The sequence below is a fragment of the Spermophilus citellus genome (assembly GCF_964194105.1).
Source record: "Spermophilus citellus genome assembly, chromosome: 12".
Lineage (NCBI taxonomy): Eukaryota > Metazoa > Chordata > Mammalia > Rodentia > Sciuridae > Spermophilus > Spermophilus citellus.
The window spans coordinates 32,922,377-32,937,206 of NC_138198.1; the positions used below are offsets into that span (position 1 = coordinate 32,922,377).

Sequence of the window (14,830 nt, forward strand, 5' to 3'; positions counted from 1 at the left end):
TAGAACTCTAGGGAGTTCTCATGAATTGGTTTATTGTGGTTTCCTTCTTGCTGGGTTCACATCAGCAGCTGCTGGGCCTGCTGGAACAGTTGCCTGATTCTCATAACATCTCTCCTGTTTGGGCTTCGCTTCCTGAGCCTTCTCCTCAACCTTCTTGTGCAGCCTTGGCATTGAACTCTTCAATTCAGCTCTCACATATTTTTAATTTGAGGACACTCCCTTTTTTCTTTTTCTTTTTCTTTTTTTTTTTTTTTTTTTTTGGTACCAGGTATTGGTACCAAAAACCCTCTGAACTCTGAACTCAAGTGCACTTAAACACTGAGCCACATCCCCAGCCCTATTTTGTATTTTATTTATTTAGAAATAAAGAAATAAAAAAATAAAAGAAATAAAATATTTCTTTTTATTGGTTCTTTTTAGTTATACATAGAAATAGAATATACTGGCATAATTTTAAAAGCATGGAATATAATTTGTTCTAATTTATCCCCAGTATTTTTCTTTACCTTAATTTCCTCTCATTCCCTGTTCCCTTCCCTCTACTCTACTGATCATTTTGCTATTTACTTAAGAGTTTTTTAAAATTAGTTTCTTGTGGATATACATGATGGTGAGATTCACTGTGGTATATTCATGGTATATACACACAGGTATATAGGAAATTTAGGTTGCATTCATTCCACTGACTTTTCCTATCCCTTCTCTCCTCCCTTATATTTATTCATCTTTGTCTACTCTTCTGATCTTACTTTGATTATTTTTAATGCCCCCCTGATTTTGGATTAGTTTCCATATATCAGACATAATATTCAACCTTTAACTTTTGGACTGTGGCTTATTTAACTTATGATAATCTCCATTTCCACTCATTAACCAAAGAAAATACCATAAAACCATTTTTCTTTATAACTGAGTAATTGTAACACTCCATTGTGTACATTTACCACATTTTTGAGAGAGAGAGAGAGAGAGAGAGAGAGAGAGAGAGAGAGAGAGAGAGAGAGAGAGATTTTTTTTGTAGATGGACACAACACAATGCCTTTATTTTATTTTTTTATATGGTGCTGAGAATCGAACCCGGTCCCGCCCATGCTAGGGGAGTGCTCTACTACTAAGCCACAATCCCAGCCCCCCACATTTTCTTTATTCATTTGTCCAAGGGCACTGAGGTTGGCTACATTGCTTATCTATTGTGAATTGAGCTACTATAAACATCGATGTGGTTGAATCACTGTAGTATGCTGATTTTTTTTTTTGAGATTGCATTTTGTTGGTTCTTTTTAGTTACACATGAGAGTAGAATTCACTTTGATGTAATTGTATAAGCATGGATTATATCTTTTATTGGTGAGCTGAGTAATTTCTTTTTTATTATTATATTCATTTTTTATTCTACTTAGTTATATATGGTAGCAGAATGCATTTCAATTTATCATACACAACTGGAGTACAACATTTCAATTCTCTGGTTGTACATTTTGTAGAGATGCATCATTTGTGCAATCATACATGTACCTAGGGTAATGATTCCCATCTCATTCTACCATCTTTTCTACCCTCATAACCCCTCGCCAGCCTCCCCTTTGCCCAATCCAAAGATCCTTCATTCTTCCAACGCCCCCACCCCCACACACACATCATAGATCAGCATCCTCTAAAGGGAGAAAACATTCCACCTTTAGTTTTTTGGGATTGGCTTACTTTGCTTAGCATTATATTCTCCAACTCCATCCATTTACCTACAAATGCTAAAATTTTATTCTCTTTTGATGCTGAGTAATATTCCATTGTGTGTGTGTATGTGTGTGTGTGTGTGTGTGTGTGTGTGTGTGTGTGTGTGTGTATACCACAGTTTCTTTATTCATTCATCTTTTGATGGGCCTCTAGGTTGGTTCCACAGTTTAGCTATTGGGAATTCAGCTGCTATAAACATTTGTGTGGCTATGTCACTATACTATGCTGATTCTAAGTCCTTTGGGTATAGACTGAGGAATAGAATAGCTGGATCAAATGGTGATTCCATTCCAAATTTTCAGAGGAATCTCCTTACTGCTTTCCAAAGTGGATACACCAATTTGCAATCCCACCAGCAATGTATGAGTGTACCTTTTTCCCCACATCCTCGCCAACACTCATTATTGCTTGTATTCTTGATAACTGTCATTTTGATTGGGGTAAGATGAAATCTTAGAGTAGTTTTGATTTGCATTTTTCTAATTACTAAAGATGTTGAACAGTTTTTTTAATATATTTGTTGATCGATTGTATATTTTCTTCTGAGAAGTGTCTGTTCAGTTCCTTATCCCATTAATTGACTGGGTTGTTTAGGTTTTCTTTCTTTCTTTTTTTCTTTTCTTTCTTTCTTTTTTTTTGGTATTGAGGTTTTTGAATTATTTCTATATCTTGAAAATTAGTGTTCTATCTGACGTGTGTGTGGTAAAATTCTGCTTCCATACCTCACTGATTGTTTCTTTTGCTGAGAACAAGTTTTTGAGTTTGAATCCATTCCATTTATTGATTTTTGATTTTATTTCTCATGCCTTAAGAGTCTTGTTAAGGAAGTCAGGGCCTAATCTGACATGATGATTTGGGCCTACTTTTTTGTCTGTTAGGTACAGTGTCTCTGGTATAATTCCTAGGTCCTTGATACACTTTGAGTTGAGTTTTATGCATGGTAAGAAATAGAAGTTTAATTTCATTTTGCTACAGAGGATTTCCAGCTTTCCCAGCACCATTTGTTGAAGAGGCTATCCTTTCTGCAGTGTATGTCTTTGGTACCTTTGTCTAGTATGAGAAACCTGTATTTATATGGGTTGGTCTCTGTATCTTCTATTCTGTACCATTGGTCTACATGTCTATTTTGGTGCCAATACTAACCTGTTTTTGTTATTATTTTTCTGCAGTATGGTTTAAGGTCTGGTATTGTGATGCCCCCTGCTTCACTTTTCTTGCTAAGGATTGGTTTGGCTATTCTGGGTCTCTTATTTTTTCAAGTGAATTTCATGATTGCTTTTTCTACTTCTATGAAGAATGTCATTGGGATTTTAATAGGAATTGCATTAAAACTATGTAACAGTTTGAGTAGTATGCCCTTTTGACAATAATAACTCTGCCTATCCAAGAGCATGGGAGATCTATCCATCTTCTAAGGTCTTCTCCAATTTCCTTCTTTAGTGTTCTGTAGTTTTCAGGTCTTTCACCTCTTTTGTTAGGTTGATTCCCAAGTATTTTGTATTTTTGGAGGCTATTTTGAATGGGGTAGTTTTTCTAATTTCTCTTTAAGTGGATTAATCACTTATGTATAGAAATGCATTTGATTTATGGGTATTGATTTTATATCCTGCTACTTTGCTGAATTAATTTATTAGTTCTAGAAGTTTTCTGGTGGAATTTTTTGGATCTTCTATATATAGAATCATGTTGTCTGCAAATAGTTTGCGTTTTTCTTTTCTTGTGCATATCCCTTTAATTTCTTCTGTTTTTTCTGATTGTTCTGCCTAGAATTTCAAGGACTATGTTGAATAGAAGTGGTAAAAGAGGGCATCCCTGTCCTGTTCCAGTTTTTAGAGGGAATGCTTTTATTTATTTATTTATTTTCATTTAGAATGATGCTGGCCTTGGGCTTAACATAGATAACTTTTACAATGTTGAGGTATGATCCTAATATTCCCAGTTTTTCTAGTGTTTTGAACATGAAAGTGTGCTGTATTTTGTCAAATGCTTTTTCTGCATCTATCGAGATGATCATATGATTCTTGTCTTTAAGTTTATTTATGTGATGTATTACATTTACTGATTCCATATGTTGAACCAACCTTGCATCCCTGGGGTAAACCCCATTTGATCGTGGTGCACTATCTTTTTAATATGTTTTTGTATGAGATTGGGCAGGATTTTATTGAGAATTTTTGTATCTGTTCATCAGGGATATTAGTCTGAAGTTTTCTTTCCTTGATGTGTCTTTGTCTGGTTTTGGTATTAGGGTGATGTTAGCCTCATAGAATGAGTTTGGAAGGGTTTCCTCCCTTTATGTTTCATGGAATAATTTGAGGAATACTAATATTAGTTCTTCTTAGAAAGTCTTGTAGAACTCGACTGAAAATTCATCTGGTCCTGGGATTTTCTTGATTGGTAGGCTTTTGATGGTGTTTTCTATTTCCTTGCTTGAAATTGATCTATTTAAATTGTGTATGTCCTCCTGATTCAGATAGAATAGATCATATGTTTCTAGAAATTTTTTGGTGTCATCAAGATCTTCTATTGTATTGGAGTATAAATTTCAAAATAGTTTCTAATAATCTTCTGTATTTCAATAATGTCCATCATGATATTTCCTTTTTCATCAGGAATTTTAGTAAATTGAATTTTATTTCTCTTCCTCTTTGTTATCCTGGCTAAGGATTTATTAATTTCATTTATATTTTAGAAGAACCAGCATTTCTTGTCAACTTTTTGAATTCTCTCTTTTGTTTTAATTTCATTTTCAGCTCTGATTTTAATTAGTTCATGTCTTCTACTACTTTGGTTGTTGATTTGTTCTTCTTTTTCAAGGGCTTTGAGATGTAATGTTAGGTCATTTATTTGTTGACTTTTTATTCTTTTAATGAATGAGCTTACTGCAATCAACTTTCCTCTTAGCACTGCCTTCATAGTGTCCCAGAGATTTTGATATGATGTGTTGATATTCTCATTTACCTCTAAGAATTTTTTTTAACTGATCTTTGATGTCTTCTGCTACCCATTTCTCTTCTAATATCATATTATTTAGTCTCCAAGTGTTGGAGTAGCTTTTATTTTTTATTTTATTATTGATTTCTGCTTTCATTTCCTTATGATATGATAGAATACAGAGTAATATCTCTATTTTTTTTTTTTTGCATTTGCTGAGAGTTGCTTTGTGGCCTAATATATGGTCTATATTGGAGATGGGTCCGTGTGCTTCTGAGAAGAAGATGTATTTACTCGATGATTGATGAAATACTCTATATATGTCTGTTATATATAAATCATTTAATTGTATTATTGAGTTCTGTAGTTTCCTTGTTTAGTTTTTGTTTGGAATATCTATCCAGAGGTGAGACAGGTGTGCTAAAGTCACCCAGTATGATTGTGTTGTGATCAGTTTCTTCTTGAAATTGAGAAGGGTTTGTTTGATATACATAGAACTTCCATTGTTTGGGGCATAGACATTTATGATTGTTATGTTTTGTTGATATATGGTCCCCTTAAGCTGTGTCAAATGTCCTTCTTCACCTCTTCTGACTACCTTTGGTTTGATGTCCACTTTATCCATTATTAGAATGGAAACCCCTGCTTGTTTACATGGCCTATGTGAGTGGTATGTTTTTTCCCCATCCTTTCACCTTTCACCTGTGAATGTCTTTTCCTATGAGATGAGTCTCTTGAAAGCAGCATGTTTTTGGATTTATTTAATCCAATCTGTAAATCTATGTCTTTTGATTGATGAGTTTAGACCATTTACATTCAGGATTATTATTGAGATATGGTTTGTATTCCTGGTCATTTTGGTTTATTTTTGGTTTTTAAGTTGACTTGGTTTCTCCTTTGATTGGATTTTCCTTTAGTGTAGTTCCTCCTTTTACTGATTTTTATTGTTATTTTTCATTTCTTCCTCATGGAACATTTTGTCAAGAATATTCTATAGTGCAGGCTTTCTCATTGTAAATTCTTTTAATTTTTATCATGGAAGATTTTTATTCCATCATCAAATCAGAAGCTTAATTTTGCTGGGTAGAAGATTCTTGGTTGGCATCCATTTTCTTTCAGAGCTTGATATATGTTGTTCCAGGATCTCCTAGCTTTGAAGGTCTCAGCTGAGATACCTACTGAGATCCGAATTGTTTCCCCTCTATATGTAATCTGAAACTTTAATCTTGTGGCTTTTAAAATTCTATCCTTTTTCTATATGCTAGGCATTTTCATTATAATGTGCCTTGGTGTGGATCTGTTGTAATTTTGTATATTTGCTGTCCTGTAAGCCTCTTGTTTTTGATTTTTCCAATTCATTCTTCATGCTTGGGAGATTTCCTGTTATTACATCATTGAAGAGATTGTGCATTCCTTTGGTTTGTATCTCAGTGTCTTCCCCTATACCGGTAATTCTTATATTTGGTCTGTTCATGTTTTCCCATAATTCTTGAAGGTTCTCTCTACAGTTTCTCACCATCATCACTATGTGGTCAACTTTATTTTCAAGATTATATATTTTGTCTTCATTGCCTAAGGTTCTGTCTTCCAAGTGATTTAGTCTACTGGTACTTTCCATTAAATTTTTTATTTGGTTTATTGTTTCCTTCATTTCAAGGATTTCCATTTGTTTTTTGTTTTTTTTTCACAGTCTCTATGATTTTCTTGAAGTAACTTTTTGTTACCTGTATTTCCTCTCAATCTCTTTGGTGGAGCAGTCAATTGTTGCTTGTATTTGCTCTTTTAATTCATTCTTTGCTCTGCAGATCATTTTAATTATGTACATTTGGAATGGAATGTCAATGGAATCTATTATTGTATCAGCTTGGTGTGTTTCAAGCACTTCTTCCCTTGTTTCTTCATGTCGTCCATGTGTATTCCTCTCTAGCATTGTGGATTCAAGGTATTATAGTTTCTAACTTATAATCTTGTAGTGATTACCAATTCCTTGCCTGCAGGAACCTGAAATATGGTCTTGTTGGTCCTGCCTGTTGTCACTAAATGGAAGCCAGGGGGAAAGCCACTGCATGCATCAGCAGATGAGGCCATAGCATGGCCGTTCTCCTCCTACCATAGAGTGGGCTGGGGTCGCTGTTGTCTGCTCCACTTCCTTCTGTGTGGCAAAAAGGCTGAGGTCACTGTCATCTGCTCCTTGTATTTTATTCAGAGACAGAGTCTCACTGAGTTGCTTCGCATCTCGCTTTTGTTGAAGCTGGGTTTGAACTCACGATCCCCCTGCCTCAGCCTCTCAAGCTGCTGGAATTACAGGCATATGCCACCACACCAGCATTTTTTTTCTAATTTTTTTTTAGTTGTAAACGAACACAATAGCTTTATTTATTTATCTTTATGTATTGCTGAGGTTCAAATCAAGTGCCTCACGCACTAGGTGAGCTTTCTACCACTGAGCCACAACTGCAGCCCCTCCCTTTTTTCTTTAAAGATCCATTTATATACTGTGCTGTTGTCATGGATCATGGTTGAAGTATCTTATCTTTTGGAGATTATTGGTATTTTTAAAGATTTTTCTTTTCCTTGCATAGTTTTCCACTTCATTCAATTTGCTTCTCTCTGTTGGCTTTTCCCCCTTTCTTTTCTTTATTGCATGCTGAGGATGAAACAAACCTAGCCTTTTCTTTTTTTTTTTTTTTTTTTTTTTAATTTGGCACTGAGCATCAAACCCCATGCCTCACACATGCTAGAACACTAGGCAAGCATTCTACCACTGAGCTACATCAGCCCTATTGGGTTTTTGGTATGTTCCCCATGTTAAAGCTTTTTCTATTCTGGCTGGAGATTTTTGTTTGTCTGTGTCTATAAAGACAGTCACCACAAGTGTATTGACAGGCTAAGGACTTCTGGGCCATGGCCCCTGAGGCTCTGTGGCTGCCCTTGAATTGACTTGGTCCTTAAGGGCTTCTCTTATGGGCTGGTCACTTTTGCAGCCCCCTGCCTGCTGCCATGTTTCTGGATCCAGAGGGAGTGTAGGAGGGTGAGCTCCTCTACTCCAGTTCTCCTGCCCTGGTGGCTGTGTGGTCCTCTTGGTTCTTAAAATTGAATACTCCCTGTCCTTTGTAACTGTCCAAGACAGGTGTGTGTCTAGAAGTGGCCTCCAGGCCTGAGAGCCCTGCAGGTGGTCCTTCCTGTCTCTTGCCAGGCAGAGGGCAGCCTCCATGGTGGATGGACTCTTACCAACTGCTTCTTAAACAGACTTTGAACTCACTTCCTGTTCCGCCTGCCTCCTCCAGTCTAGGGTGACCTTAGAAACTAGTGTCCTTGCCTACCAGGAGCTTGTGCTTGGCCTGGCTGAGCTCATGTCTACTGTGGCCTCAGGGTCTGTGTTTTCAGGCCCCAGGAGTATCATTTGGTGTGGTCATCTTTCTACTTCCCAGTGTATGTTGCTATTGGGCTCCTTTTCTACTCTCCTCATTCCTGCTGGTTATGATCTTTGAAAAAGCAATTTCTAATCTGTTACTGGAGACAGATTTGGGAGGAAAGGAGATGGATATGTGTTTCTAATTGTCCTTTCCACACAAGAGCTTACAATCTGTTATTTATCTTGAAAACTGATGAATGAGCCACAGCAGGGTGGAGGGGAGGAGGGATGAATTCTTCGTGTGACAAAAATCCCAGCAATGGTGTTCACTTAGTTTTCTTAAGGCAGTGATTAGAAATACTGGGAAAGTAAAATAAGACGCTACCATGACTAGCAGTTTAACTTCCATGTTTCCTTGTGGTTTCCAAAGTGGATTTTGGAGAGATTGAAGCAAGACACATGGAAGACCTGAATTGCAAAAGACTGAATGAAATCATGAGTTTGAGCCAGCCATTGTCCTCGGCCTGTAAGCAGATGACACACTACAACCTAGGCCCCAAGGTCCAGGAAATGGCTGAAAGGATAGACTCACTGACAGACAGCCACATCTTCCAGATCTTCTGGGAAGAAGCTGCAGAGTCATTGAACGATCCCAAAGGGGAATATGAAAGTCGACCCCTTGCACTTACAGAGGCCTATGAGTACTTATATTTGCCTTGTTACCAAAGGTTCATGAAACTATATCAGGATCTGAAGTCAGGAGATGTCACCTTTGCAGAAATTGATGTCATCTTCAAAGACTTTGTAGATAAATACAATGACCTGACTTTGGACCTCCAGATCATGTGTGAAGTACATCCTCAGGCCCAGAGGGGCTGGATCTCAGAGCGTGTTGAGCAGATCAAGGAGTATCATAGCCTGCACCAGGCAATCAGCTCAGCCAAAGTCATCTGCAAGGTCAAAAAAGATTTTGGATTGACTGGTGACTTCAGTGTTCTTTACACTTTAATAAACTTTGTAAGTTATTTTCTGGGGACTCCTGTGAGGTGGGGGCCTACCTCAGACTCCTTGGAAGCCCCAGGGATTCTGGGACGGGCAGTGTGGCAGCCCCCCTGAAAGGCTCTGTCTGGGCTGCACTGAGGCTGGAACATTCCATGGCCTGCATTTTTACCTTTGCTTGAGATAGTGTGACTGTTCCTTAGCTAGTGAGTTTTCTTGGGTCGATCTGAGAACCAAAAATTCAGGATAGAGAAACCATACTCTTTCCAGAGGAATCTTATTTCATTAGGTTATAAAAGCACAAAAGGAAATATTTTGTCAATTGTCCAGGTACCTTTCCTAGTTCCAGCAGGAAGTACCAAATGATACATTACTCCTGTCGTAGGTCAGGCCTGAGTTTCTCCTTCCTGTTTTTAGCCTCACATTTTTAAAGTGTGTGTGGCCTATGTTTCAATAGAGACAGGCATGATAGTGCTTAAAATTTAGCAGAGTGTGGAATTGTCTATACCTAATCTTGAAACTTTTAGCACATCTGTTACTCTCACAAACAGAGAAGCCCAGAACTGGCAGCGCTGCTGTGCAGAACAGGTTTCAAAGTCCTTGAAGGCTTCCTCATGGCACTGGGTAACTGTGGACAGTAGCTTCTGCAGTGTAGCAAAGAGGGCCATGGAGGTCATACTATTTTTGGTGCAAGAGTGTGTCACACTCTTGCTGTAGCGTCTTCTTGTCCAGGCATGTGGGAAGGCAGGCATGGGTGGTCTCTGGTATAGCCTTCAGCAGAGCTTCATCTTTCAGACTGATGACTTCGAGGCCACCCGTCATGAGAGACTGGACCAGATCAGCCCACAGCTCATCCAGGCCAAGAAGCTGCTACAGGATATCAGTGAGCCCCACTGCCAGTGTCTAGAAGAGCTGGCCCTGCAGAAGGAGCTGGTCAGCTGGCTGCATGAGGCTCTGGGAGGTAGGCGGGTAGCTCAGTTTCAAGTGTTTGCCAAGTTTTGTTCCTGAACTTGAGGACATCCTGCCTCAATCACTTGCGTGTGTTAGGTGGGGGGCAGCGTCTGCTTCCAGGAGTTTGCATCAGGGCGGCTTTTCAGAGTTCTGGTTAAAACTGTTTTCTTTTCTGCTCTCTCCATCTTTGGATACTGGTGTAATTTTCTTCAGTATCTTGACTCCTTTTGTGCCTTCCAAATCATTCTTCTAGAGGACTAGGCAAGCTCTTGCACATAAGTGGATGTTGCTGCAGCAAGCTTGCAGAAGCTGTGCATTTCTCTCCAAGTCTAGGGCTGGGCAGCCTATGTGGTTGTATAGATTGGATAGAGGGTGGGGGAGGGGAGGTAAGAAAGGCCAAGTAGATGGAGCAGGAGCAGCACTGGTGCACCACAGAGGCCTGGCAGGACACCTCCTGATAGCATCCAGAACTGTGCTGCTTGTACTCCTGAGTCTGCTTTGATGTACAATCTTTGATTGGTAAGTAACTCAAGAGAATTATCTCAATTTTTTAAAATAATTAATCATCTACATATTTTTTACCAACTGAACCTGCTTTTGTTTAAGTGATGATGTTTGTGGATTAAAGGAAATAAGGTACACACAAGCCTAGAACAGTGCCTGGGAACTGTTTGGTAAAGGTTAGATGTTGGTCAGTGGTGTCATCATATCCTACAAAAGAAAAGGTATCCTGGAGTCCTAACTGAAGGCAGGAAGTGGAGCAGGCCCTAGATGTTTACTTAGTGTCTATTGATGGCCTCACTAAGGATCATGCCCCAGGTATGAGTTGTGCAGCTTCGTGGAGTTGTTCTGTGCTAGCCCCCTTTCTGTCTCAGGCATCACCGAGCTCCAGGTGTTTGTGAACCTCGCCTCCATCTTGGCTGGAGAAAATGACATTGATGTGGACCGGGTGGCCTGCTTCCATGATGCTGTGCAGGGCTATGCGTCCCTGCTGTATAAGCTGGACAAGAAGGCAGGCTTCAGCGAGTTCATGGAACTGTTGAAAGAACTCTGGAAGGCTCTGCAAAACGACCCTCACCTGCCCAGTAAGCTGGTGAGTCTTGTTCCCGGTTCCAAGGCATGGTGATCTTGCAGCCCGAGGGAACTGCTCTGCTTTGAGGGCACATGGGCAGCCATTTAAACTGATATTGAAAACCAGGTTTTCTTCATAAATGGAAATGCTTTTTTTGTCTTGGGTTTGAAGAGAGCTATGGAACTGCATGTCAAGAGTACTTTCCACCCTACAAGACAGGAGTGGAAAGAGCACACAATAGGAAGTGTAAAAGAGGGTGTACAGTGGTTTTCTCTGAATGGTAGTAATTGTCCTTTATTTTATTACTTTTGGGTATTTTTCACAATTGATATTGATTAATTTTTTATCAGAAAAAAATAAACATTTAAGTAAATTGCCTGTACCAGAGTCTTAGTTAACCAGCACTACATAACTCACCCAATGAGCAGAGATGTCCAGAGGCCTGCACCCTCCTCAGGACAGCTGGTCCTGCATGTGATTGGAGGGTGGGGAGATAGACAGTTTTCCTGCTAGAAGCTCACATTCTCTTAAAATTTTCCTAAGTTGTTCTGGCCATGCTCAGGGACCATGGCAGGACATTAAGAACTTAGGGCTCCTGTTCAGTCAGGCATCTTTCCTTTGTTCTGAGAACACAGCAGGATGGTGGCCTCCCACCTGGCTGCATGTCCTGTGGCCATCCACCCAATCATCCATAAGTGCAGGCCACGTGCACTCCATGTGTCAGCTAGGAACCAGGCACCAGTGCATCTACACTGAGTGGCCAGGGTCCTTGGGGACCAAGCAGGGTCCTGAGGGATCAGGCAGAGGCACCTGAGTCAGCCTTAGGCACTGGGTGAGCAGCTACACCCAGAGCCCTGGAGGAGAGTGGCTGGAGTTTGCCCAGCAAGGGCAGAGGCAGGAGGAGGACAGGGAGGAAGATAGTCATTCGAACCCTGACCCATGTTCTCTGCTTTTGTCCCAATGGCGAGATTCTGCCAGGAACTTGGAGTGGCTGAAGACAGTGAAGGAAAGCCATGGATCCATTGAGCTCTCGTCTCTGTCCCTGGCCACAGCAATCAACAGCAGAGGCATCTATGAGATCAGGGCACCCACAGGTGACCAGAAGGTGAGCCCTCCCAGATTCCAGGTGCACTGTTGGTGGCACACACTGGCCTGCTGCAGAGTCAGGGTTTCAGCCACTAGAAAATGACCTCTAAACATGTTGTGCCTCCCAGATCTCCCCAGATGCCATCTTGCACCTGATCCTCCCTGGGGGTCACAGTGGCCTAGAGCCAGATTGCTCCTACACTTTGGAAGAGCTGAGGGATCTTTTAAACAAGCTGATGCTGATGTCTGGCAAGAAAGACCACAAGAGTATGGAAGTGGAGAGGTTTTCTGAGGTGAGCAGGTGCCCCGTTGCCTCAGGCTGGGCATGCAAATGGAAATAGGCAGGGGTTGGCCTCTGGTGGACAGAGTGGTTCCAGAGAGTGGAGCTTGTGGGTCTGCAGGGTGCACCTTGCGTGGAGTCACATCTGAGATGGGACAGGCCCTGGGGCCATCAGCTCCTCCAAAAGAGCATCAGAGGGATCTGTCACCACTGGTGGTTAATCCACTGCATTTAACAGGAGGTGACCAGGTAGATAGTTCTTAGGAAGAAGTATGAATGGCTTCATTTACTTTGTAAATTGGCAAAATCAAAAATCTCAAGATTCTAATGGGCACTCTTCATCAAAACTAAAGTAACCAGGGCTGGGATTGTGGCTCAGCGGTAGAGCGTTGGCCTAGCACGGGCGGAACCCCGGTGCGATTCTCAACACCACATAAAAATAAAGGCATTGTGTTGTGTCCATCTACACCTAAAAAATAAATATTAAAAAAAAGTAATCAACCCAGGTGTGGTGGCACATGCTTGTAACACCAGTGACTCAGGAGGTTGACACGGGAGGATTGCAAGTTAAAGGCCAGCCTCAGCAGCTTAGTGAGATCTTGTCTCAAAATAAAAAGGGCTGGGGACATAGCTCAGTGGTAGACTACCCTGGATTCTATCCCCAGTACTGAAAAAATTCTGAAGTAATTGTTGACACAGGTTATTGATTTATATAATAGTCTCTCTCTCATGTAAAGTTTCTTTTCTTACAGTTTATTTGTACTTCACAATTGACATTTTTTTTCCCCAGTGCTGGATACAGGGCCAGGGCCTGGCACATACTAGGCAAGTGCTCTACCACTGAGCACAGCCCAGCCCACAGTCGACATTCTTATCTTCCACTTGATCACTTCCCAAAGATGGGAACCCACTCCTTAGGCTGATCGTGTTTCCCAATGACCCTGAGGGAGGAGTGAACCCAAGCCCCTTCAATTAGAACCTGTGCGTGTCTAGATTGGCACGTCCCCCTCCAGTAGTTCACTGTGACATATGCCTTATGCCCCTGTTTCCCCCAGTTATTCTGCCATGTGCAGCGGCTCGTGCAAGCCTTCCTGAACCTGTACTCTGCGGGAAACATGCTGTTCCGGACCTGGACTGCTGAGGTCTACTGCTGCCCCAGGAATGGCGTCTCCATCTGCATGGACTTCCACTTGGAGTTGGTAAGCCAGTTGACAGAGAGTGGGGACGTCACCCGGCTCCTGGAAGCCCTCTGCAGGAAGATGGAGCACTTCTTGGATGACTGGAAGGAGTTCATGAGCAGGAAGCGCAGAGAGCACTTCTACCTCAACTTCTACACAGCCGAGCAGCTGGTCCTCCTGAGCACTGAGCTCAGGAAGCAGAGTCCCAGTGAAGCTGCCCTCATGATGCTGTCCTTCATCAAAGACAATTGCACCCCAGCTGACATCTTAAGGGCCACCGAGGGGAGGGGTTCAACGAGGCCCCCAGACACCACATGAGGACAGTGATGGAAGAATTACCACCATTGCAATCCTCTAAGATCAGCCTGGTGACCAAGCTGAGGGCCATCATGGAACAGTCCCTGGAGAGCATGAGTGTCTTTCTGCCTGGCTGCCTGGACCTGGAGGCCTTGGGCCATTGTCTGGCTCACCTGGCCAGGACGGGCGGGCCTCCTGTGGAGCGGTCTCTTCCTGTGGGCCTGCAGGCTGGCCAGCCCAACCTGGTCATATGTGGCCACCCTGAGGTGCTGTTGGCTGCCCTGGCTATCTACATGCAGGCCCCAGGCCAGCCCCTGCCCACCTTCGATGAGGTGCTACTCTGTACCCCAGGGACCACGGTTGAGGAGGTAGCCCTGCTCTTGCACCGCTGCCTGGCCCCGGTTTCCCAGGGGCACAAGGTCTACAGCCTGCTGTTTGTGGATCAGCTGAGCTATGAGGTGGCCTGCCAGGCAGAGGCCCTCTTCCACAGCCTGTGCACACAGTGTCCCCGGGAGGACTACCAGCTGGTGCTGGTCTGTGATGCAGCACGGGAATGCTGCTACCTGCCCTCAGCCTTTAGCCAGCACAAAGTCCACGTCATCCCCCAGGCGCCTCTCCATGCCATCCAGGCCTACTTGGCACATCACTACCGGGTCCCGGCACAGACCTTGTCAGCGGCAGCTGTGTTCAGAGACCGGATGTGTGTGGGGATCGTGGCCTCAGAGAGAGCAGGACTTGGTAATGAGAGTGCTGGGATGGGCAGGCAGTCTCTGAGGGCTTCCTAGTATCCCCTTTCTCTGTAGCAGAGGGACTCTCAGCTGACAACCCTCTGCAGGTGGGAAAGTGAGTCTCAGGAGGGTCTGACTCCCTGTGGTCAGTGCTTCCCCTAGAAGGAGCCCCCTTTCCATCCAGGTTGAAGTTCCTGGAAGCCCTGATCCTCTCCT

At 42.3% G+C, this 14,830-nt stretch overlaps 1 protein-coding gene across 1 annotated transcript in view; it reads left to right on the top strand.

The window, feature by feature from the left end:
* Positions 1-14,830, top strand: part of LOC308631406 (E3 ubiquitin-protein ligase RNF213-like) — a gene marked incomplete at both ends in the record, with an annotated part of 277,493 nt that overhangs the window by 233,973 nt on the left and 28,690 nt on the right. The window contains 4 exon segments of the mRNA XM_081262610.1: positions 12,014-12,150; positions 12,260-12,424; positions 13,467-13,880; positions 13,883-14,624. Of these exon segments, the coding sequence (XP_081118736.1) occupies positions 12,014-12,150; positions 12,260-12,424; positions 13,467-13,880; positions 13,883-14,624 (1,458 nt within the window).